The sequence below is a fragment of the Asparagus officinalis genome, chromosome 2, assembly GCF_001876935.1.
Source record: "Asparagus officinalis chromosome 2, Aspof.V1, whole genome shotgun sequence".
Classification (NCBI taxonomy): Eukaryota; Viridiplantae; Streptophyta; class Magnoliopsida; order Asparagales; family Asparagaceae; genus Asparagus; species Asparagus officinalis.
This window is the reverse complement of record NC_033795.1, coordinates 50,869,284-50,893,889: the sequence shown is the minus strand read 5'-3', so window position 1 is coordinate 50,893,889 and position 24,606 is coordinate 50,869,284. Positions and strand designations below refer to the sequence as shown.

At 38.7% G+C, this 24,606-nt stretch overlaps 2 protein-coding genes across 8 annotated transcripts; one reads left to right on the top strand and one right to left on the bottom strand.

Moving 5' to 3' along the window:
* Window positions 3,177-10,583, top strand: LOC109831484 (protein NRT1/ PTR FAMILY 6.1). The gene is made up of 4 exons (XM_020398816.1): window positions 3,177-3,667; window positions 5,648-5,865; window positions 7,697-8,277; window positions 9,495-10,583. Exons 1-4 carry the CDS (start codon window positions 3,439-3,441, stop codon window positions 10,351-10,353), a joined length of 1,887 nt encoding a protein of 628 aa, XP_020254405.1. The 5' UTR covers window positions 3,177-3,438; the 3' UTR covers window positions 10,354-10,583.
* On the bottom strand, window positions 10,793-23,935 carry LOC109831482 (LRR receptor-like serine/threonine-protein kinase RPK2). 7 transcript variants are annotated; one of them, XM_020398812.1, is made up of 4 exons: window positions 20,667-23,935; window positions 20,309-20,367; window positions 13,470-13,574; window positions 10,793-11,136 (listed from the first exon to the last, which is right to left on the bottom strand). In XM_020398812.1, exon 1 carries the CDS (start codon window positions 23,800-23,802, stop codon window positions 20,833-20,835), a length of 2,970 nt encoding a protein of 989 aa, XP_020254401.1. In that variant the 5' UTR covers window positions 23,803-23,935; the 3' UTR covers window positions 10,793-11,136; window positions 13,470-13,574; window positions 20,309-20,367; window positions 20,667-20,832. The 7 variants fall into 7 exon arrangements, with proteins under 7 accessions (XP_020254401.1, XP_020254399.1, XP_020254403.1 ...); XM_020398810.1 differs by lacking the exon at window positions 13,470-13,574; XM_020398814.1 differs by lacking the exon at window positions 13,470-13,574 and having other exon boundaries at window positions 20,754-23,935.

Here is a 24,606-nt window from a genome sequence, read left to right as displayed (position 1 = left end):
TCTTTAAAAACATCCTCAAAAATTTAAATTTGCAAAAAGAGCTTGAAAACATCAAGCCAAAAGCAAAAGATCTATGAAATTCAAATAGACCCCTATAATTTTTTGATTTGCAAAAACACCTTGAAACTTTCAAAAGCTGCAAAAACCACTGTAAAATATAAAATTTTCTAGAAACTCTTGGACATTTTTTTATCTACAAACAGTAAATTGAAAATCTAGGATTACAAACAACCCCTAAAAATTTTAAAATTTGTAAAAAACACCCTAAAAGTTTCAAAAATTTTAAAAAATATCCTAAAAATTTTGACATTTACAAGAAACAATCTAAATCAATAAAAAATTATGGAGAGTTGTTTTCTTGTAATTTCAAATTTTGAGCGAGTTTTTAGCAAATTTCTAAACTTTAAGGGTGTTTTCTACAAAGTCAAAAGTTTTTTGGGGTTTGCTTGTAAGTCCTATATTTTAGAATATTAGTTGTAGGTTTGAAATTCTCCCAGTATGTTTTGTAAATTTCAAATTTAGAAGGTGTTTTTTTATAACTTTTAAAAGTTTTACAGCGATTTTTGCAAGGTCTGAATTTTTCAAGGTACTGTCTGTAATCCTAGTTTTCAATTTACTATTTGCAGGTTTGAAGATTTTTCTTTAAGTTTTACATTTTTGAGGTGTAATCCTAGTTTTCAATTTACTATTTGCAGGTTTGAAGATTTTTCTTTAAGTTTTACATTTTTGAGGTTGGGAACTTAAAAGGTTTTAGGGTGTTTTCTACAAATTTGAAAATTTTTAAGGAGTTGTTTGTAATTCTTAGATTTTTTTTTTTGTACTGTATTCATTTTAAAACTTTTAGGCTTTTTTTGTAAACATTGAATTTTAAAGTCTGTGCAATTTTTAAAAGTTTTAGGTTTTTTGTTGCAAATCCTAAATATTTTAGAGGGTTGTTTATAAGATTTTAAATTTTAGCGTTATTTGTATGTTATGATTTATGAGGGTGTTTTTACAAATTTTTTTTTTTTGAATATTTTACGTTGAGAGTGGAGAGATCTATCTGATGTTGAGCTTTATTCTTATAGAAAGTTTATACCAAGCATAACAATATTTCCCACATCAATTTTCTTGGAATAATAATTACAACGTTTAAAGTCTAACCCTAATTTCTTTAACCTCATGTGGAACGAGCGAGCAATTTCCTTTGCAAATCATGCTGATGCAAGGAAATTTATAGAATCCTTGGCAGTCGACGAACTTTTGCAGCATACAAATAGTACATAATTTGGAATTATCTGTAAAAAGAGTTACTGCAACTAATAACATGCCGCATGTAACTCAAAAGTTTCTGGAAACTTATGAAAGTTTTAGAGAGATATTTATGTGCACAGTCTCCCCGTAACTCCGACTGTTGTCTCAACTTGGACGCAGAAAAAAATTGTACACAGAAACAAACAAACAAACAAACAAACAAAAAAGAAAATCCCACTGTGTAATAAACGTGCACCTCCCCTGCCAATTCTAGGTTTATGTTTTTCTTTTCGTTTTTTTTAAGGAAAATGATATAGGCACACCATCAACCACACCATCAACCACATCTCCTCTCCTGCTACAGTGCAGTAGGCTCCATATGAAAAATTTAAAAAAAAAAATCATATGAGGCCCGTTACACTGTAGCAGGAGAGGAGGTATGGACTTAGCCTTTTGATGTTGAGGGTGTTTCTGGAATGGACTTGGCCTATTTTGGTTTGGGAGTTGGATTGCCGAAAATGCCCTTTTGATGTTGAGGGTGTTTCTAGAATGGACTTGGCCTGTTTTGGTTTGGGAGAAGGGCAATTTAGTCCTCACACACCCCCAAAGTTACTGTTACGAATATAAAATTTTCTAGAAACTCTTGGACACTTTTTTACCTACAAACAGTAAATTGAAAATCTAGGATTACAAACAACCCCTAAAAAATTTAAAATTCGTAAAAAAACACCCTAAAACTTTCAAAATTTTTAAAAATACCCTAAAAATTTTGACATTTACAAGTAACAAGCTAAAGCAATAATAATTATGGAGAGTTGTTTTCTTGTAATTTCATTTTTTGAGCGAGTTTTTAGCAAATTTCTAAAACTTTAAGGGTGTTTTCTACAAAGTCAAAAGTATTTTGGGGTTTGCTTGTAATTCCATATTTTTAGCATATTGGTTGTAGGTTTGAAATTCTCACAGTATGTTTTTGTAAATTTCAAATTTAGAAGGTGTTTTTTATAACTTTTAAAAGTTTTACAGTGATTTTTGCAAGGTCTGAATTTTTCAAGGTACTGTCTGTAATCCTAGTTTTCAATTTACTATTTGCAGGTTTGAAGATTTTTCTTTAAGTTTTACATTTTTGAGGGTGGCAACTTAAAAGGTTTTAGGGTGTTTTCTACAAATTTAAAATTTTTTAAGGAGTTGTTTGTAATTCTTAGATTTTTTTTGTACTGTATTCATTTTAAAACTTTTAGGCTTTTTTTTGTAAACATTGAATTTTAAAGTCTGTGCAATTTTTAAAAGTTTTAGGTTTTTCGTTGCAAATCCTAAAAATTTTAGGGGGTTGTTTATGAGATTTGAAATTTTAGTGTTATTTGTATGTTATGATTTATGAGGGTGTTTTTACAATTTTTTTGAATATTTGACGTTTGAGAGTGGAGAGACCTATCTGATGTTGAGCTTTATTCTTATTGAAAGTTTATATCAAACATATCAATATTTCCCACATTAATTTTCTTGGAATAATAATTACAACGTTAAAGTCTAACCCTAATTTCTTTAACCTCATGTCAAACGAGCGAGCAATTTCCTTTGCAAATCATGCTGATGCAAGGAAATTTTCAGACTCCTTGGCAGTCGCCGAACTTTTGCAGCATACAAATAGTACATAATTTGGAATTATATCTGTAAAAAGAGTTACTGCAACTAACATGCCGCATGTTAACTCAAAAGATTCTGGAAACTTATGAAAGTGGGGAGATATTTATGTGCACAGTCTCCCCGTAACTCCGACTGTTGTCTCAACTTGGACGCAGAAAAAAATTGTACACAGAAACAAAAAAAAAAAAAAAAAAAAAAAAAAAGGAAATCCCACTGTGTAATAAACGTGCACCTCCCATGCCAATTCTAGGTTTATGTTTTTCTTTTCGTTTTTTTTTTTAACCTGCCAAACCCCTAGAATGCCCAATCTGAAAGCGACACCCAAGATCAAGTCAAAATATAATAAATCCCCATTAAAAAAAAACCCCACCTTAATGGACCTCCATTTCCCGCCATCAATTATAGCTAGAGCCTCCATTAATGAAGGCGGTTGGCGATCCGTTCATGCCTTTATTACCCATCCCCACTCATCACAACTCCATGATCACTCTCTAGCGAGCTCAAAGATCGAATCTTTATGCTCTTCTGGGTCTGATTTCGCTAGATTAGGAGAGGAAAGATATGGGGTCCAGAGAGATTAGGTCTTCGGAGGGCTTGCCGGAGAAATCTCCGGCTGCGGTGGGGAGGAGGAAGCTGGAGAGCTATTTCATGGCGAGCGAGGAGAGGAGGACGCCGGCGGAGATCATCGGGGGGGATTATGTGGTGGGCACGACGCCAGTGAATATAAAGGGGAAGCCTATTGAGGATTTGTCAAAGACTGGGGGTTGGCTTGCTGCCTTCTTCATTTTCGGTAATGATTTGTTTTATGAGGAGAGAAGTAATTTCGTTGATGTTGCTTTGTAAAACTTCGACATCTTTAAGTAATTGAGTTCTGTTTTTATTGATTATCCTGTTAAATAGCCTGTTTTAGGAGGTGTCTGATGATATTTACTTCACAATTTTTATTTTGAATATATCAAGTAATTGCGTCTTATTAACTGAAAACATGATCCCTGGTAGGTTAATGTGTTGGGTTGAAGAAAAAGAAAGTAGAAATCTTGTAGAGTCAAAAGTAGTTCATCTTGTTGTCTTGTTGCTATTTTCGTCTCCTTTTCGCCTGAATTTACCAAACTTGTAGCCTTTTCCCCCTCACAGACCTCTTTTACTGTGTATATTTAAGTGTAGAATGAGGTTTTGTATAGCTCCAGTTCACCTCTTTTATTGTGTTCATCTTTTTGTGTTGGACGCCATTTTCCCCCCTTAAATGATGAAAGAATCACCGTTCTCTTCTTAGCTAACTATTCTTTGTTTAGCAAATAGCAATCATGCTTACAGTAAACATTCTTATAAGTTGACTGTCATATAGTGAATTTGGCCAAAAAATTCCCCCCTTCTGTCCCTCTTGATTTTTGTTCACATTCCTGGACTGGCAACACTCTTAACTCTCTACTAATATTTTATTGCAGTTGTGCCAATGAATTTTGTTTCCCTTTTCTTGCACCAGTGTCTCCATTTTGTCCTATTCTTCTTTGTGACAATATTCATAATAAATTCAGTTTATCAATCTTCCTCAATCCAAAAAAAAAAGAAAAAACTCCAAATCCAAAAAAAATCCCCAAGAAGGAAAAAAAAAGAAAGAAGCTTTTACATTCAAGTTGTAGTGATTATTAGCAACATTTCAGGAGAGTTCCCTTAAGTATTGGCCAAATATCATTTAGATCCTTAATGTTTGGAAGTCATCAGTTAGAGTCCCTAACGTTACCTTCATCGTTAGCCTTTGTCCTTTTTACAAACTTCTGTTATATTTGACTGACATGGTGATGATGTGGCACTGCCATGTTAGCAAAAAATAGTAATAGTTCAAGTTTATCATGTCACATCACTACCACATCAACATAAACTTAGTAAAATTACAAGTTTGTATTGAACCTAGATCTCACTAATTTGTTTTGCAAACGTAGCAATATCATGATAGGACCACGTCATTGCTACATCAACAAGATTTAAGAATTTTGTGAAAATGACCTAGACTAATGACGGAGATAACAATAGGGAGCCCTATGATGACTTCCAAAAATTAAGGACCCAAGTGATATTTGGCCAATACATCAGGGACCTCTACTGAGGTTTTGCCTAGTTATTATCTATTGGGTAAACTGACATTTTCCAGCTTGTTACATTCTGATGTCATAATTCACTACTATAATTCATATATGCTGTCTGCAATTGTTATTTTTAACAAATGTAGTCATGCACATACTAAAGAACCCTTTTGCCATTGAGTTAGATCTTGACTGTTATGGTGAATTTGCTCGTAAATTCCTCTTTTTTGCTCCCTTGGATTTTTTTTTGTTGACTTTCCTGAACTGGCGAAGTTCTTGACTCACTATTGACACTTGCTTGTTCTAGATTAATTATAATTTTCTTTTTGCCTTAGTTGAGTAAGATTCACTTGAAGCTTAGCAAAAAATATCTCTTTGCTTTAATTTGTAAGTTTTAAGATTATAGAACGCGCATTTAATTTTGCCTGTGTTTAATAAGTTGCATAAGAAAACATGTGTAACATTGTTGATTTCTTATATAGGCTTTTATTCTTTTGGGTTTTAGACACACACTCCTTCCTTTTCCAGTTTAACTAAGACAACTACCTTATCTCAGTGAATTGGTTAAATCTTTCTTTATTTCAAATTTTTTTATATTCTATCATACCGAGACCAAAAGTAATGCTTTTTTTTTTGCATATACTCTCATCCATCTCACGTTCGGTTTCCGATGCATGTTTGTGTCTTAGGGAATGAAATGGCAGAGAGAATGGCTTACTTTGGGCTTTCAGTGAATATGGTGACATTTATGTTCTATGTGATGCACCGTCCCTTTTCTAGCTCAGCGAATGCAGTCAACAATTTCCTTGGGATATCTCAGGCCTCATCTGTGCTTGGCGGTTTCCTTGCTGATGCCTATCTTGGTAGATATTGGACAATAGCAATCTTTACAACTATATATCTTCTGGTATGAACTTCAAGAGTTGCAATTCTCTTCTACATTTAAATAGCTACAGTTTCTTTTCTTACAGACAAACTAACTCATTTGCACATATCATGCTCGTCATGGTTGAAGGTCTTTGAATGAAATGTGCTTTTCCTTTGTGAATAGTTTGCAATGGATGAAATGGATAAATTTTGTAATATGTTATTGAAGCAGGAAACTTATTCGATGAGGTTTCATATTGATTGCAGTTAACCTAGGAAAGAAGCTGTGGTACATGTTCCAAGTAACAGTAGTATCTCACTGTATAAAGAGCTAGAAAGTAAGGGGATCCACGGATACTTTATTCAAAGTCTTTGGGGTTGTCTGTTTTGAATTCTGTTCTCCATTCAGCTGTATTTGATGTCAAGACTCTGCTAATTAGCAACATTACATATCATACCTTACTGCCTCCATTCAGCTGTATATGAAAACTTTGCTATTGGTACTTTGATGTATCTGAAAACTTTCAAGTTTTTTTTTTCCTTTGCCTTTTTCTTTTTCTTTTTCTTTTTTTCTTTTTTTTTTTATGTTTTTTCCCCGATTTTTATTGCTGCCCTGAGCTATCTGTTTAAACTTTGTCTACTTTGCGCGTATATGAAGGGTATTATACTCTCTACATGTCTGGTACGATGTTAATATAAGTTAGGGTTAAAAGGTATTCAAATTTTATTTTGGTAATTTTAACTGCTCATGTCGACAAAGTAAACAAGGAAATGTAAACCATACATAGCTTCCATTCTGTGTCTGTAGATAAACAAAATGATAGTTGAGGGTCCACCATAAAGGCGTTTAGACATTCACTGTTCAATTTTTTGTACCTTAGAATTATTGAAAAGTCACATACGTTTAACCACTTAACCTCACATGGAAACGGTATCACGTGCAGTATCTTTGCCTGACAAGGAGACAACAAAAACTTAAAACAGTTCTTTTTTCATGCGATCTAAGTCAACTTTTATTTGGAATAGTAGGACTCTTGAAATAATATTTTCATTTTAATGTCATTTTAATTCTTTTAATAAATGAAGTATATTCATATTTTGTAGTATGAATATGCCTGCTGAAGTGTGAAAATTAACGTTGATATTATTATGTAAAATTCTATGGCAAGTAAAATGCCCGTTTCCTCTAGCTTCACTCTAATCCCAATTTATCTAAAAGTTTAGAAATTTTTGAACGTGAGAAACTAGACCGTTACCTATTTGACAAAGATAACTACAACAAAAAGTCCATCTATGTTACCCGGGTACTTCTATATTGAAGCCGTACCCGTACCGGACACGTACCCGACACTTTCCCGTACCCAAACTTCATGGACACTTCTTGAATATATGCATGCATTTATTACAACATGTACTCAATTATAAGATATATGTGTTAATTTAAAACACTTGTCAAAGACTTCCTGGACGTAGAGCTTACACTTCACATCCGTCTTTTGAAACTAATGAGATACGGGTCGGGTTCGTTTCAGTCCATACCCAAGTTCAAAACTATATAGTTAATGGGTCGTTTAGATGTCTCGCAAAAAAATGAGTAATTTACAATTCACGATAATCAATATGATAAAAGAAACTCAAGAATGTGATCGGAATTTTAATTCTAATGACCAATGAAGCGGGGAAAAATTATCTCATGTACATTATTAATTCAAAATGTATATGTAGTCGTGTCCCCGTACCCTACATTTTACAGTTTTGCCGTGTCCCTTACCCGTACCCGCACCCGTACCAGTACCCGTGCCCGTTTTCATGCAACTTAGAAGTCCATTCTTCTAGTACTGAATCAGTCTTCATATGATTAATGAAAACAGGGTTTAACGGGAATAACTTTGTGTGCAACAATGCACATCTTCACACCAAGTCAGTCCCAATGTGATAAGCTATCCATTCTCCTTGGCAATTGTGAGCAGCCAAAACAATGGCAGATGGCTTACCTTAACACAGTCCTCTATATAACTGGATTTGGAGCTGCAGGGATAAGGCCTTGTGTCTCCTCTTTCGGAGCTGACCAGTTCGATGAGAGGAGTAGAGACTACAAGACACATTTGGATAGATTCTTCAATTTCTTCTATCTCTCAGTCACCATTGGTGCTATTATAGCTTTCACTATGGTGGTATATATTCAAATGAAGTATGGATGGGGTTCTGCTTTTGGTGCTTTAGCCATTGCAATGGGAATGTCGAACCTTGTATTTTTCCTTGGCACGCCACTTTATAGGCATCGGTTACCGGGCGGTAGTCCTCTCACGAGAATTGCTCAGGTCTTGGTTGCTGCCTTTAGGAAGAGGAAAGTTCCTTTCTCTGACAGTGACTTAGTTGGGCTTTATGAACTTCCTGGCAAGAGATCTGCCATCAAGGGCAGTCAGAAAATAGAGCATACAGATGATTTCAGGTAACTTCAGGTTTTTATGGTTCATACGTTTGCATCAATAAGAAAGATTATGTGCGCATAGACACCTTGTAGTATCATTGTTTTGAACTTAGTCCACTTGTAATTTCATTGTTGCAGGTAGATCCTCTGGGTTAAAACCTTCTTTTTGTTGACTCTTTTACCTGGATCAAATTTGGCAGAAACTAGAGAGTCTATCTATGGGTAAAAGAGGCACAAAAGATTTAACCAGGGTGTCTATCTGCAACAATAAAACTACTAGGGCAGAAAGTTCAAAATAGTAAATCTGCAGGGGGGGTGGGGGGGTGCATATGCATTTAACTCTAACAAGAATTCAAGGTAAATGCTATGGGAAGGAGGTGTCTTGCATAGACAAATTAGCAATAAAATAGCATGACTCAAAAGAGTTCGTAGAAATAAATCATAAATATTTTTATGACATTTATTTCTGTTAGTAGCATTGTTTTGGTAGCATATTAAGTGGGACTTCTTTTTGGACGCAACATCCTTGGGATCAAGTATGAGACAAGTTACAGTGTATCATTTTCTTTGATTCTAGCCAATATCAATCAATAGCTAACAAAGCTACATTTCACTTGTCCCATAATTAGCCTGTTGTTTTGGGTCCAAAAGTAATTAACCATATTAAATACTGAGTACTTCTTCTACAATTTTGTAAATATTTGAACATATTAGGTAAAACCCACCCTTTCCTTTAGATTTAGAGGGGAGAAAATTTCTTGAAATATGGAAGTAGCCAGCCGTGAGAAAATTGACTTGTTTCTGCACGATGTTTTACCAACACTTGGTATGTCGCCCTTTGTGTATTTCATGAATACTATTCTATTAACAGTGTAAGTCTGTAAGTCGAAAGACGTGACTGTTAATTTAGTCAAAGAGTTGGTTCTTAACAGAGCTTAATTGAAGTCAATGAAGAAAATGATGAGTTGAGAAAAATCAAGCATTGTATAATTGCAAATTCCATGAGGAAAATAGAAAATGGTCTGTTGATCCCGAATATTGCTAACATTGTCAACCAAAACCGAATAATGTTTTTTCTTTGTTGTTGTTAAAAATAACTTTGTTTCAAAAGAGGCAATTACTCTCTGATATACAAGATGCTCATGGGAATTATATTTCAAAATAAGCATGGAATTACAATGTACAATGTGATAGACCACTTAATCAATTTTCCTTTTAATTCTCTCTCGAAACCCCAGGTTTCTTGACAAAGCAGCTCTACAACTGAAGGAAGACGGTCCGAACCCTAGCCCCTGGAACCTCTGCACGGTAACACAAGTCGAAGAAGTCAAGATCCTACTCAAACTTCTACCAGTACCAGCTTGTACTATAATGCTCAGTGTTGTCCTAACCGAATACTTAACTCTCTCGGTTCAACAAGCTTACACTCTCAACACCCACATGGGCCATCTTAAGCTCCCAGTAACTTGCATGCCCGTCTTTCCTGGTGTCAGCATCTTCCTCATCCTTGCACTCTATTATTACACTTTTGCCCCTCTAGCTCGTCGCATCACAGGCCACCCTCAAGGAGCAACTCAACTTCAAAGGGTAGGGTTGGGCTTAGTAGTATCGATCCTCTCTGTTGCTTGGGCGGGAGCTTTTGAGCGGTACAGAAGGAACTATGCTGTAAGGAATGGGTATGAAGCTCTGTTTTTATCTGCTATGCCCGACTTGAGTGCATACTGGTTGTTGATACAATACTGCTTGATTGGAGTAGCTGAGGTATTTTGTATTGTGGGTCTTCTGGAGTTCTTGTATCAGGAGGCTCCTGATGCTATGAGGAGTGTTGGTTCAGCTTATGCTGCTGTTGCTGGAGGATTGGGTTGTTTCGTGGCTTCAATACTGAATAATATTGTTAAGGCAGTAACGGGGAATGAGGCTGAAGGGAGGAATTCATGGCTTGCTCAGAATATAAATTATGGGAGGTTTGATTACTTGTATTGGTTGCTGGCTGTGCTGAGTATGATCAATTTCTGTGTGTTCTTGTTTTTCGCAAAAAGGTACAAGTATAGGGGAAGGAATGAAATAGGGATGGAGGTTTTGAGAGAGAATAAGTAGGAGTTAGATTTAGCAGGAGAGGAAATGGGGTGTTTGGGGTTTGAAATGGGTATGTATTTGTTTGGTTAGGTATAGGTTCTTTAAGAAAATTATATGTATTTGATTATTGGCAGAAGGAATTGTAGTGTATTTGGTTTTGGTATAACTTTAGCTTTTGTTGAATGTTGGTCTACTGTGAAGGAAACTGATGATTTGTGTCATGCAAATGTTCTTATTTGAGATTTATGTCACTTAGTTCTGAAACTCATTATCTTAAATGTTTTGGAACAAGTCGATGGCGCCAGTTTCTGAATCGGGGATTGGACCACAATGGAAATAGGCATTATATAGCGCCATACTTTCTTGCTTAAGTTGGATGAGGTATTATTGAATGGTTCTACGAATTACATGGAGAAACAAACGGATCCTTAATCAATTTGATCTGTTGACAAATATGTTCTAACTATAATTTTAATCAAATATTAGGTTAAGAAACAGGTATTTCTCATGTACATAAAGAAATCTTTGGAATAATAAGCATTTTTTACATCTGAATGCAAAACCTTAGCAGGGAAAGACCTCAAATTTTCCTTCATCAATTTCAGTAATTTATGTACTTCGCAGGGTTTTCGTCATTCTGACTTTGTCAGTGCTATGCTCTAATGTTATCCTTTTACTGTCTATCTCGAGCCAGGATAAAAGAGCAATTGCGTCGGATCTCTGATAGCCAGCTTAAGAAGGTGGTAAAAATTCCAAAGATCTTCTGGATCAATGTCTACTTGTATCATGTATCATCAAATGAACCTGGAAGAGAAATGCACGATTATGTTTGTTCTTTTGTATTAGCTTATAATAAATATATTAACTTCTGGGTGTATGTGCTAATCTAAATTGTTGTCTTCTGTGAGGTAGTATGCAATATGACAGAGATATGAAGTTAGGAAGTTGCGTCTGAATATCAGTCATCAGCCTCTTAAGCTCATCAATTAAACACGAATTATTCTGCATGATGATCAGTCCACATGAGAATGACAATCCAAAGAGGCCTGATGAAAACATGGTGTTGATTCATGCTCACACAATAGTAAAATGATATATGAAAAAGTTCAAATTTTACATTAAAATAGCAATTTTAAAGGGTAAAATATACACAGTGACATATTTATTAGAAATAATTTAAAAAAACTAAGATAAGCAACAAATACAGTACACATTGCAAATAATCCTAAGATCTGTAATAAATTGTTAGGTAAATATAGGCATGTATGAATACGGAAATGGATGAAAAGGATACTACCATGTCTAAACACAGAAATGTTCGATGATATTATTTTGTGTGTATGGAAAATATATGTGCTTGCTGTGCGTGCATTAAATTCATCACAAATTTCAACAAATTTCAACAGTGGAATGCGGATGCTAAATGAACCAATTTTCTTCAATTTTAATAGCTAGATTTATGCCTAAAACAACTTCACTTATAGAAGAAAGTGATGAGAGTCATAAAATAACAGGAAATGGCCGGAAATGTGTAAGGTCTGATCATGAAAAAACAGTAAAATCATAAATTTGCTTGTTTTCCTATATTACAGGATCCATGTGATGTCCAAAATAATGCTCAATTAAAAACTGAATCAGTGTCATGGAATATACACGAAATGACCCATATATAACAGGCATTTTTAATTGTTAAACCAGAATTTCATTATGCCATAGAAGTTGACTAAACTTTCCATGATAGAATAAATGATGGAAATAAGGAACAGCGAGAGAAAAATTAACAGATTTCTCACCTAACCTCTGCACATATTACAAGGAAGGATGTCGTTGGTTGGGATCTGGATCCTCTCCAGTTATATGGTAATTGGAGAAGGTACAATTGATGAGGACATTCAGACGCGTGCTCGAGATTTTCGCCGAGTTTATCAGCGCAGGAGGCGCAATATTTCAGCATTATGGTTTTGAATTTAGATGTAATAATTAATTTGAATTTCAGATTTTTGAATTTTGAATTTCAAATTTTGATTCTTATTTGGTAGTTATTGAGCTGATTGAATGTAATTGATTATGAGAGTGATTTGAGGGATTTAGAGGATATTCCAAATCTGTAATTCCTATTTAAGAAACTCTTGTAATCAGAGAAATTATTGAAGAATGAATGAAGAAAATTACTTGTGTTAGCCTAATTAAGTGGTGTGAAACCCTAGGTTAATTAGTTTTCTTTGTTTTCTTCCCAGCCGTCAACTCCTCCTTCCTCCCTCGTGAACACCACCTCCACTCCATCAAACCCCTCTCTCGTTCATCTCTCCTGCAGATCCACCCACCAGCACCAAACTTCCCTCCCCTGTTTTTCCCCAACCGAACAGCCCCAAAGACCCCAAGTCTTCCTCCCGGCCATCTTCTCCTCAAAAACCACCAACGCCCCAGATCCCAATCTCCTCCTCCAGACCCGTTTTCCCCATTCCTGTTTTCCCATATTCTGAGCAGCCCATGTTCCCGTCCAAGCCTTGAGTTATCCGACGAGTCTTCACTTGTTCGCCTCCTCCCTCTGCTGCTACATCCTCTCCTAGACTTGTAGCCTTCGTTGTTTACAGTTCGACGTCATCGCACACGGCGTCATCCACGTCACCGCCCTTCATCCCTCTCCACAAGGCCGCCGCTCCTCCCTGTTCCCTTTTCCCCTTGTTCCTCCTCCACATTCGAGCAGCCTCGAGTCCCTGGAACAGCCGCCGCCGTCCCCAGCCTTCGAAGGTCGCTGTCGTTTGTCGTCCTCGAGCAACCATCGCCCTCCTCTCCTCAGGCCGAAGCAGCACCAAACAGATCTGACGGATCTGGTTCTTTGAACAGGCCTGGCCCATTTTATTTGGGTCTGATTTGTGTTGGATCAGACTTGAATTAGTTCAGCCCGATGCAGGTTTTGTTTTCTTTCGACCCTGTATTTTCGGAACTACTATTGCGTATGTGTTATTCTCAATTTTATTATCAATTGATTGTGCTGTATTCAGTTGATTAGTGAGCGAGCGATTCAGTTGCCAAGTATATTTGCTAGTCTAAATATTACAAGTTGAACTGTGTTAAGAGAACGAACCATTACATTTAGTTTCTAAATAATTTACAAAAGGGTTTGAACTTAGTACATTGCACTTTTGCTTAAAAACCATTGAAAACTGCAATTTGTTCTTGAGCTTCCTGCCTAGATCGATCGCTGATTTGGCGAAGCATTGTTGTCGCTGATCTTGCACCTGCATATACATTGTTTCGCATCATTTTTGGTATCAGAGCACCTGGTTTTAGGTTAGGAAATTTTTATTAGTTGAGTCAAAAAAAAATCATCTCTTTGGTTATTTAGTACACATATTTCATTGCATTTACTTGTTAGTTCATGCCCACCCGTACCGGTCTACCTTATCGTTTAGGAGAATCAAGTGAGTCGACTAGTGAGTCCAGTATGTCAGGCAGTAGCGATCCTGAACTCCATAAGAAACTCGATGAGCTAGCAGGACAATTAGGTGTCGTAGTTCAGGGTTTAGCAAATCTCCGGAATGAAACCAACGAAAAGTTTGCTAGACTCGAAGAAACACGTGTTGCAACCCCGCCACCGCAAGGTCAAGGTTATGAACACTTCGCCCCGTCGCTGCAAGGTCAAGGCTATGGAAACATCGTTTAGCGACCCCCACATCAACCGGTACCTGATCCGGATGCGCAATACCTGAGGAGTATTAAGATCAGCGCACCAACCTTTGACGGCAAGCTCGACCCACAAGCTTTCTTGGACTGGCTAAAGAGCATGGATCGTTACTTTGATTGGTACGTCCTGACGGAACCCCTAAAGGTCAAGTTCGCTGCAATGAAACTTACCGGACCTGCTTGCCAATATTGGACCAACCTCGAAACGTTGAGGCACATTAGAGGTGAGTTACCGATTACCACTTGGCGAGAAATGACCAACGAACTTAAGCAGAAATACCTCCCGCCATCATTTTATCATCAATTGCTAGATAAGTGGCACCGTCTCACTCAAGGAACCAAATCTGCGAAAGACTACGTCGCACAATTTGACGAACTGTTCACTCGATGCAACACCATTGAGCAAGAGGCGCCAATGAAAGTTTTGTCGAAATTTAGAGCTGGATTGAGAAGCGATCTGCAAAACGAACTCTTTGCTAGGGGAATAGACACTCTTGAGAAAGCTTACGCATTAGTTCAAGATCTAGATGAAGCCAAATCCCATCAATCTTATAGGAATCAGGATTTTAGAACTCATTCTTCCCGTGCCACTACTTCTAGTCATCCTCCGAGTCGATCTAACCCCAGTTCTTCCCAGTCTAAAGTCGACCCCAAAGGCAAAGGACCGGAGAAAGATTTCTCCAAAATTGGTGTTCACGTCAAGTGCTACAAATGCCAAGGGTATGGGCATGTTTCTGCGAACTGTCCGACCCGTCATAAGGTTGCTATCATTGATGGGCAATACGAATACGAACCTGAACCTGACGGTGACGAGTTTGTCCATCAAATTGACGATGATACCGATGATTTCGAGGATGATGCAGATGATACTATCTTAGGTTGTCTTAGACAAATTGAAACTCCTACTGTATCAGTTGTCAGATGCGCCATCTCTCAACCCAAGGCTGTTGATGATTGGAGACGTACTTCCATTTTCCATACGTTCACAAAGATTGGTGATAAAAATTATAAAGTGATCGTGGACAGTGGAAGTTGTATTAACGCGGTTTCCTAAGCTGTGATCGCTAAGCTTGGTCTCAAGGTTGTACCCCATCCTAATCCATACAAGGTATCATGGATTAACGACACCGCCCTCAATGTCCAAGAGAGATGCCTAGTCCCTCTTCAATTTGCCATTTATAAGGACAAAGTTTGGTGCGATGTTTTAAAAATGGATGTGGGTCAAGTTATTCTTGGAAGGCCCTGGCTATTTGATAACGGCGTTCATATCTTCGGGCGATCCAACATGCTATTGTTCGAACACGACGGGAAGAAGGTCAAGATCCTTCCGGTTCAACCAAAAGGAAATGATAAGAAGACCGACCCAAATAAATCTTCCCAATGTGTTAACCTGATTGGAGCCAAAGAAATTGATCGTGAACAGGCCAACGGAGCTCCTATTTTTGCCCTCGCCGCTAGAGAAGCTCCGAAGGATATTTCTAACGTGGTTCCCCAAGAAGTCGCTACTGTGTTGGAAGAATTTTCTGACGTCTTCCCTGAAGACCTCCCAGACCAATTACCCCCGATGCGTGATATCCAACACGCAATTGATTTAGTCCCGGGAGCAACCCTTCCCAATTTACCTTACTATCAGATGAACCCCAATGAGCATGCAGAGCTAAAAAGGCAAGTTGATGAGCAGTTGAAGAAGGGCTTTGTGAAAGAAAGCATGAGCCCTTGTGCGGTTCCCGCATTACTGACGCCCAAGAAAGATGGCACATGGCGTATGTGTGTGGATAGCCATGCAATCAACAAGATCACGGTGAAATATCGTTTCCCCATTCCCCGGTTGGATGACATGCTTGACTTAATGTCTGGAGCCACCATCTTCTCTAAGATTGATTTTAAGAGTGGCTACCATCAGATTCGCATCCGTCCCGGTGACGAATGGAAAACCGCTTTCAAGACGAAACATGGATTGTACGAATGGATGGTCATGCCCTTTAGGTTGACTAACGCTCCGAGCACTTTTATGAGAGTGATGACTCAAGTACTCCGCCCCTTCACAGGAAAATTTTTGGTTGTGTACTTCGACGATATCCTTATTTACAATAACTCTCGTGAGCAGCATGTGGACCATCTGCGTCAAGTCTGTGCCGTGTTAAGAAAAGAGCAATTTTATGCTAATCCTAAGAAATGTACTTTTCTTACACAGCAAGTCATTTTTCTAGGATTCGTGGTCTCGTCTGAAGGAGTATCCGCTGACCCTGAAAAGGTTAGAGCTATCGAAGAATGACCCGAACCTAAGAGCATTAGAGACGTTCGAAGCTTTCACGGGCTCGCTACTTTTTATCGTCGGTTTATCAAGGGCTTTAGTACCATCATGGCCCCTATTACCGATTGCTTGAAGAAAGGTGAGTTCGAGTGGTCAAAAACTGCTACCAAAGCATTTGAAGAGATCAAGCAAAGAATGTCGCAGGCTCCTGTTATGCGTCTGCCTGATTTTTCTAAAGTCTTCGAAATTACGTGCGATGCCTCTGGTATTGGTATAGGTGGAGTCCTATCTCAAGAAGGACATCCCGTTGCTTACTTTAGTAAGAAGCTGAATGACACTAGGCAACGATATTCCACCTATGATAAAGAGTTCTATGCGGTGATACAATCTCTTCGACACTGGCGTCACTATCTACTACCTCAGGAATTCGTCATATATTCTGACCACGAAGCTCTTCGATATATTCACTCCCAAAAGAAGTTGAACGCTAGACATGATCGTTGGGTTGAGTTTCTCCAGGATTATACCTACACGATCAAACATAAGGTAGGAGTAGAAAATAAGGCCGCCGACGCACTCAGCCGCCACCTACACCTTCTCTCCATTTTAAGTGCGGAAGTAATCGGCTTTAAGAAAATTAAAGACCAATATGAATCGAGCCCTGATTTTAGCGAAGTTTATACTTTGCTGAATGATGGAGTGACTCGTGAAATTGATGATTTTCTCATGAAAGATGGATATCTTTTCCATCTTCGCAAGTTGTGTATTCCCGACACCTCCCTGAGAGAATTCTTAATTTGGGAATTACACGCTGGAGGCCTTGCAGGACATTTTGGGAATAACAAGACTGTTGAGGCAGTGGAAAGTCGCTTCTATTGGCCAAGCATTAAACGAGACGTTGTTAGACTAGTGGGTCGATGTCACATCTGTCAGCTGGCGAAATAACGTAAGCAAAACACTGGTTTGTACACTCCTCTCCTTGTGCCAAATTGTCCCTGGCAGGACGTTAGCATGGATTTCGTGTTAGGACTTCCGAAAACGATTAGAAAACACGATTCTGTCCTTGTTGTTGTGGACCGTTTCTCCAAAATGGCCCACTTCATACCGTGTTTCAAAACTTCCGACGCTTCTCATGTGACCAAGCTATACTTCAACGAAGTTGTTAAACTGCACGGGCTTCCGAAAACAATCGTGTCAGATAGGGATGTTAAATTTATAAGTTATTTCTGGAAAACCCTTTTGCACAAAATGGGAACTAAACTTCAATTCTCTACGGCCTTTCATCCCGACTGACGGTCAAACTGAGGTAGTCAATCGGAGTTTAGGTAACCTATTGAGATCGCTAGTTGGTGAGAATCTTAGGAGTTGGGATCAACATTTGCCTACTACTGAATTTGCTTATAATAACTCTGTTAATAGGTCTACAGGTGTCAGTCCAGCTGAAGTCGTGTATGGTTACAAACCTAGACAGCCTATAGATCTTGTCCCCGTGTCTGCACATCATAGAGTATCTGAGTCAGCATCTACATTTGCAACTCGCATTCATGACTTGCATAAAGACATCAGTAAGAAGATCAATGACAGCAATGCTAACTATAAAATGCGAGCAGATCTAAGAAGGAAGTTTAAAGAATTTAATGTTGGTGATTATGTGATGGTTCGGATACGTCCGGAACGGTTTCCTCCGGGAATGTTAAAAAGTTACATGCGCGAAGTGCAGGACCTTTTAAAATTCTCAAGAAAATTAATGATAATGCTTATGTTCTTGACCTTCCCGAAGGTTTTAATATTGGTTCGACTTTTAATATTGAGGATTTAGTAGAGTACAAAGGCCCACATTTTAATCCTGACAACCCACTGGTTGATGAGCCTACCCCAGAGCCTATTTCTGAGAGCTCCCATTTACCTCCACTTCCCCAGATATCACCCACATATACAGCACATGACATTAATACTATTATTGATGATAACATTGTTTCTACTAGCAATTGTGGTATCTGCAGGTACTTGGTACGTTGGAAAGGACGACCTGAGTCCGATGACACGTGGCTCGATAGGGATGACTTGCAGAGGCTGGATCCAGATCTTCTTGAGCAGTATGACAACCGTTCTGATTTACACTCGACAGGGTCGAGTTCTCTCCCACCCGGGGAGAATGATGAGGACATTCAGACGCGTGCTCGAGATTTTCGCCGAGTTTATCAGCGCAGGAGGCGCAATATTTCAGCATTATGGTTTTGAATTTAGATGTAATAATTAATTTGAATTTCAGATTTTCGAATTTTGAATTTTAAATTTTGATTCTTATTTGGTAGTTATTGAGCTGATTGAATGTAATTGATTATGAGAGTGATTTGAGGGAAATTTTGATTCTTATTTGGTAGTTATTGAGCTGATTGAATGTAATTGATTATGAGAGTGATTTGAGGGATTTAGAGGATATTCCAAATCTGTAATTCCTATTTAAGAAACTCTTGTAATCAGAGAAATTATTGAAGAATGAATGAAGAAAATTATTTGTGTTAGCCTAATTAAGTGGTGTGAAACCCTAGGTTAATTAGTTTTCTTTGTTTTCTTCCCAGCCATCAACTCCTCCTTCCTCCCTCGTGAACACCACCTCCACTCCATCAAACCCCTCTCTCGTTCATCTCTCCTGCAGATCCACCCACCAGCACCAAACTTCCCTCCCCTGTTTTTCCCCAACCGAACAGCCCCAAAGACCCCAAGTCTTCCTCCCGGCCATCTTCTCCTCAAAAACCACCAACGCCCCAGATCCCAATCTCCTCCTCCAGACCCGTTTTCCCCATTCCTGTTTTCCCATATTCTGAGCAGCCCCTGTTCCCGTCCAAGCCTTAAGTTATCCGACGAGTCTTCACTTGTTCGCCTCCTCCCTCTGCTGCTACATCCTCTCCTAGACTTGTTGCCTTCGTTGTTGACAGTTCGACGTCATCGCACACGGCGTCATCCACGTCACCGCCCTTCATCCCTCTCCACAAGGCCGCCGCTCCTCCCTGTTCCCTTTTCCCCTGCTGTCCTTGTTACTCCTCCACATTCGAGCAGCCTCGAGTCCCTGGAACAGCCGCCGCCGTCCCAGCCTTCGAAGGTCGCTGTCGTTTGTCGTCCTCGAGCAACCATCACCTTCCTCTCCTCAGGCCGAAGCAGCACCAAACAGATCTGACGGATCTGGTTCTTTGAGCAGGCCTGGCCCATTTTATTTGGGTCTGATTTGTGTTGGATCAGACTTGAATTAGTTCAGCCCGACGCAGGTTTTGTTTTCTTTCGACCCTGTATTTTCGAAACTACTATTGCGTATGTGTTATTCTCAATTTTATTATCAATTGATTGTGCTGTATTCAGTTGATTAGTGAGCGAGCGATTCAGTTGCCAAGTATATTTGCTAGTCTAAATATTACAAGTTGAACTGTGTTAAGAGAACGAACCATTACATTTAGTTTCTAAATAATTTACAAAAGGGTTTGAACTTAGTACATTGCACTTTTGCTTAAAAACCATTGAAAACTGCAATTTGTTCTTGAGCTTCCTGCCTAGATCGATCGCTCATTTGGCGAAGCATTGTTGTCCCTGATCTTGCACCTGCATATACATTGTTTCGCATCAACAATTCTCTCAATAATTACCATCTATATCGCTTTCAATGGATTAGATCATGCCACATAAGGTCTTCATTGTTATCTTGAAAACCACTATGATCTTGAAAACCACTAGTAAACTTGAAAACTACTATAGTCAAAACCATTGGTGAAAATCTTACGTGGCGCAATATCACACATTGGAATTGAGATAGACGTGAAGGATTGAGAGAATTAGTCTCTCTCCAATTACTTCCTAGTTGGAGAACATCTGAATCGGGTTGATTTTTTTAGTATGTGGTAACTTCCTCAGAGAACTAAGTCCCCCATTCAGGTTCCAAAATTACAAACCAAATTACTACTTAAGGATGTAAAATTAATTGACTTTTAAGAATCTAGAATCATCAGACGCAAAGATATAACGGAGTAAGAATTGATGCTTTACCTAGGATGAGCAGAACAATACAGGTCTTTCAGATTCACATGCTTCTCTCCTGATGCTACCTGCAGAAAAATAGCATAATCATTAAATTAACAGAATGGAGGAAGGTTTAATCTGCAAATAAAGTATCATCCAAGCCTTGGACGGCTTCAAACAAATAACATGCACACACGCGCGCACACACCATCTGTATTCTAGTCTTTCTACAGAAGAAAAGAGGCGCCTGCAACTGATCATTAAGTGATAATCAAGAGATCACCCAGATAAATAGACTTGAAGAAGATTAAGAAGTGGAATATGATATGTTCAATGCCAGTTAGGCGACTCATGTTCAGAGATCCTCAAATAAGACAAAAATTACCCTCATTCTTTTGAATGCAGAAATCTGGTCTTCTCTTTATTTTTCGAACAGAGAACTGAAATATGCTTCCACAAGATACTGTCTCACCTCAATCTGTCTCCCTCGATCAGGAAACTCAAGAACCCTTTAAGCTCTTCTTAAAAGATTCAGCATCACGTACCATCCCCTAGTTCTTCAATTGTTTCAATCTTTCTATAACCTGCTTCATTGACGGCCTAACAGGGAGAGACTCCACAGTACAAGACAATGCAAGCCTCAACATCAAAACCAAGTTCTCTTTCTGCCCAGCTTCCATCAAGGATGGACAAAAGAAGTCACTAGGCCTATCCTCATGAATCAACAACCTCCCCCAGGAGACAATAGTAAACCCATTTCCATAATTCGAGAATGATGAATCAAGAGACCTTTTCCCAGAAATCAATTCAAGAAGCACTACTCCATAGCTATAAACATCAGCCTTACTAGAGACTCTACAAGTAGTTGCGTACTCCGGTGCAACATAGCCAAAAGTCCCAGCAACATTTGTAGTTGCATGAGTCTCATAAACTTCCAATAACCTAGCCAGCCCGAAATCTGATAGATAGGCATTGAGCTTATCATCAAGCAAGATGTTGCTAGGCTTTATATCTCTATGAACGATTCGGGGGACACAAGAATAATGAAGATAAATCAGAGCTTGAGCTACATCCAAAGCTATCTTGTGAATCACAGGCCAGCCCACATTGTTATTTGACATGTTACGGATGAATGCTTCAAGATTACCACCGGGTAGATAGTTATAAATAAGGAAAGTATCGATTTCTCCCATATGATAACCTATTAGTGTGACAAGGTTCTTGTGACGAATCCTCCCTAGGGTTTTAATCTCCGCGTCGAACTGTTGGAGACCTTGAAATCTTTCCATTGAGAGCCTCTTCACTGCTACTAAAAAGCCTGGGACCAGTTCAGCTTTGTATGTAGCTCCAAACCCACCAGTTCCTATCAAGTTTTGGATACTGAAATTTTTTGTGGCTCTCACTATACTTTCATAGTTTAACTCTGCAGGAGCATTTGAAAATATCACCACCACCTTTTGTTTTAGGCTTGAAAGACGAACAAGCTTCCTCTTTCCTTCAACCAATACAAGGACCAAGATCACAAGAACACAGACTATAACAGAAGCTGAAACAACTGCAGCCACTGTGAATGACTTCAATTTTTTCCCTCCAGCAGCCAATTTTGATGATGGGCCAGTGTGAATAGGGAACCCAGATGGCCCTGTTGAGTTTGACTTAGGACATGGCTCAAGAAATTTATTGCCTCTGAAAAATTCACATTTGGTTGGACTGTGGAGTTGGGGGATTTCACCAGAGACATTATTGAAAGAAACATCGAATGTCTCAAGTTGGGAAAGTGTAGAGAATGACTGAGGTATCTCGCCTGAGAGCAAGTTGTGATCAAACAAGAGAACTTCCAAATTTTTCGCACTAGCCAAAGTTTCAGGTATTTTCCCTGTAAGTGAGTTTCTTGACAAATCCAAGACCCTAAGAGAAGTTATCTCACCAAGCTTCATCGGTATCGCTCCACATAATCTGTTATTGCTGAGAAGAACCATTTGTAAGCTGTTAGCCACTCCCATTTCATCGGCAATGTTTCCATTCAAATTGTTTCCTCTCAGATCAAGATAAGCTAACCAACTCAAATTGCCCACATCAGAAGGAATTCCACCGACGAGCTTGTTATTAGCTGCTTCAAACCTCTTCAGCGCCAAGCAAGTTGACAGAACCCCAATGTCACCCGATATCTGATTGTTACTCAAATTAACTGAAAACCCACTTAGATCTCCACATAATCTGAAGAATTCATCAGAGATTGATCCCTTAAACTTATTGTCATTCAAAAACAATCCATATGAAGAATTTTGATCACTTGTTAATGACAACAAAGGCAATGAACCGCTGAAATTGTTCCAACTGAAATCATGAAGAATCACATTGCCATTTCTCTCACCCTGAATAAGATTTCTATAGTATGAGCTCACAAAATTCTCCTCTAAGATCAAAGTTTTCAAACAATTCCTCTCCGGAAATCCCTTCAAAGATCCAGACAAAGAATTACCACTCACATTGAAGTAACCCATACATCCAATTCCCAACTCTTGAGGCACAAAACCCTCCAAATAGTTTGAACTCAAGTCCAAGTATTCAAGATCCCGACAACTAACCAGCCATTGAGGAAACTTACCAGTGATATAATTAAGTCCCAGGTTCAAAACCCTCAAGCTACACAAATTGCTTGAATACTTCACCAAGCTTCCATCAAGATTTGATCTTGGAGCCCAAAGAATCTCCAGGCTAGGAATCCCAAGAATCTCCGGCGAGGTTCCACCCACAAAAGCATTGAATTCTTCATCATTTCCCTCCAAATTCGTCAATATTAAAACCGAAAGATTCAAACATCTCCCAATCTCTCTAGGGATCCTATCAGTGAGACTGTTCTTCGAAACATCAAGAACCTCCAGCCCCACAAGCTTCTCCACCTCCGCCGGAATCCTCCCTTCCAGAATATTCCGACGGAGGAGCAGTGCTTTAAGATTTGTACACCTACCGACCTCCGACGGAATCCTGCCCACGAGGAAATTATTAGAAAGGTCCAGAAAGTTCAAATTTTGACAATCTGGGCCGACTCTAATTTCACCAGAGAGTCTATTGAACGAGAGGTCTAGGGTTTGGAGCAACCCCATTCCGATGAGTTCGCCGGGGATTCGACCGGAGAGGGAGTTGGAGGAAAAGTCGAGGACTTTTAAGGACCTGAGGTTAATTATACCGTCAGGAATTCGGCCGGTGAAGTTGTTACCTTTTAAGGAGACGTAACGGAGCTCCGTTAAGCTGGTGATGGCGGATGGGATGTTGCCGGAGATGGGAGACGGCGTGATGCCGGTGAGGTTGAGGGAGATCACGTGGCCGGAGAGCGGGTCGCACGCGACTGGCCAGTGGCAGTAGTCGGGGGTTGAGAGTGGGTCCCAGGAGGCGAGGGGGGCAGAGAGGGAGGTTTTGATTGAGAGGAGGAGGGAGAGCTCGGACGTTGGGTCCGCGGTTGACGGTAACGGTAACGGGAGGGGGAGGAGGAGGAGGAGGAGGAGAAGGAGAGGTAGCATTTTTTTACGGCGTTTGGGGGATTCCGTTTGGGTGGGTAAATTACGGGTTTGGCATTGGGAGGAGAGCGGAGAAGGGAGAGGGAAGAGAAAGAGGAAGATATAGAGGGATTTGGGGAAAGATTTAAATTGAAGGGAATCATGGAGAAAAAGGATTTTTACATAAGGGTCTGTTCGTTTGCCTTAAAAAAAATGGGAAATCAAAGAAATAGAAAACTATTTCTAAGAAGAATTGTTTTGGGAGTGTTTGGTTTCCTAAAAAAAGAAGGAAATCAAATAAATGGAGATGAAATGATGTTAGTTGTCACATTATTATTGGATGATGTGAGTGATTTTTTAAGAAAACTAGTTTTGATGTTGTTTAGTTGGCGAAAAAAATAAGGAAATGAATTATAAGAAACCTATTTCATGTAGTTTGTTGATTTCTTTTGTTTGGTTCATTCTTAAAAATAAGAAATGAGATGAGATGAGATGAGTTGTCATTGTATTATTGGGTGGTGTGACTCACACTTAAGAAAAGTGTTTTCACAACTTTTTGGGATGAAAACAAAGAAATGAAATGTTAATGAGATGAGGTGAATTGTTATAATATTTTATTGGATGATATGAGTGATTTGAAATGATGAGAAGATATGAGTTGAGTGATGTTTGGATAAAAATAATATTTTATTAGATGTGATGGAAGAGTTGTTAGATGAAAATAATATTTTATTAGATGTGATGGATGATTGGATAGATGAAAATAATATTTTATTAGATGATGTGGATGAGTTGTTGGATGAAAATAATATTTTATTGGATGTTGTG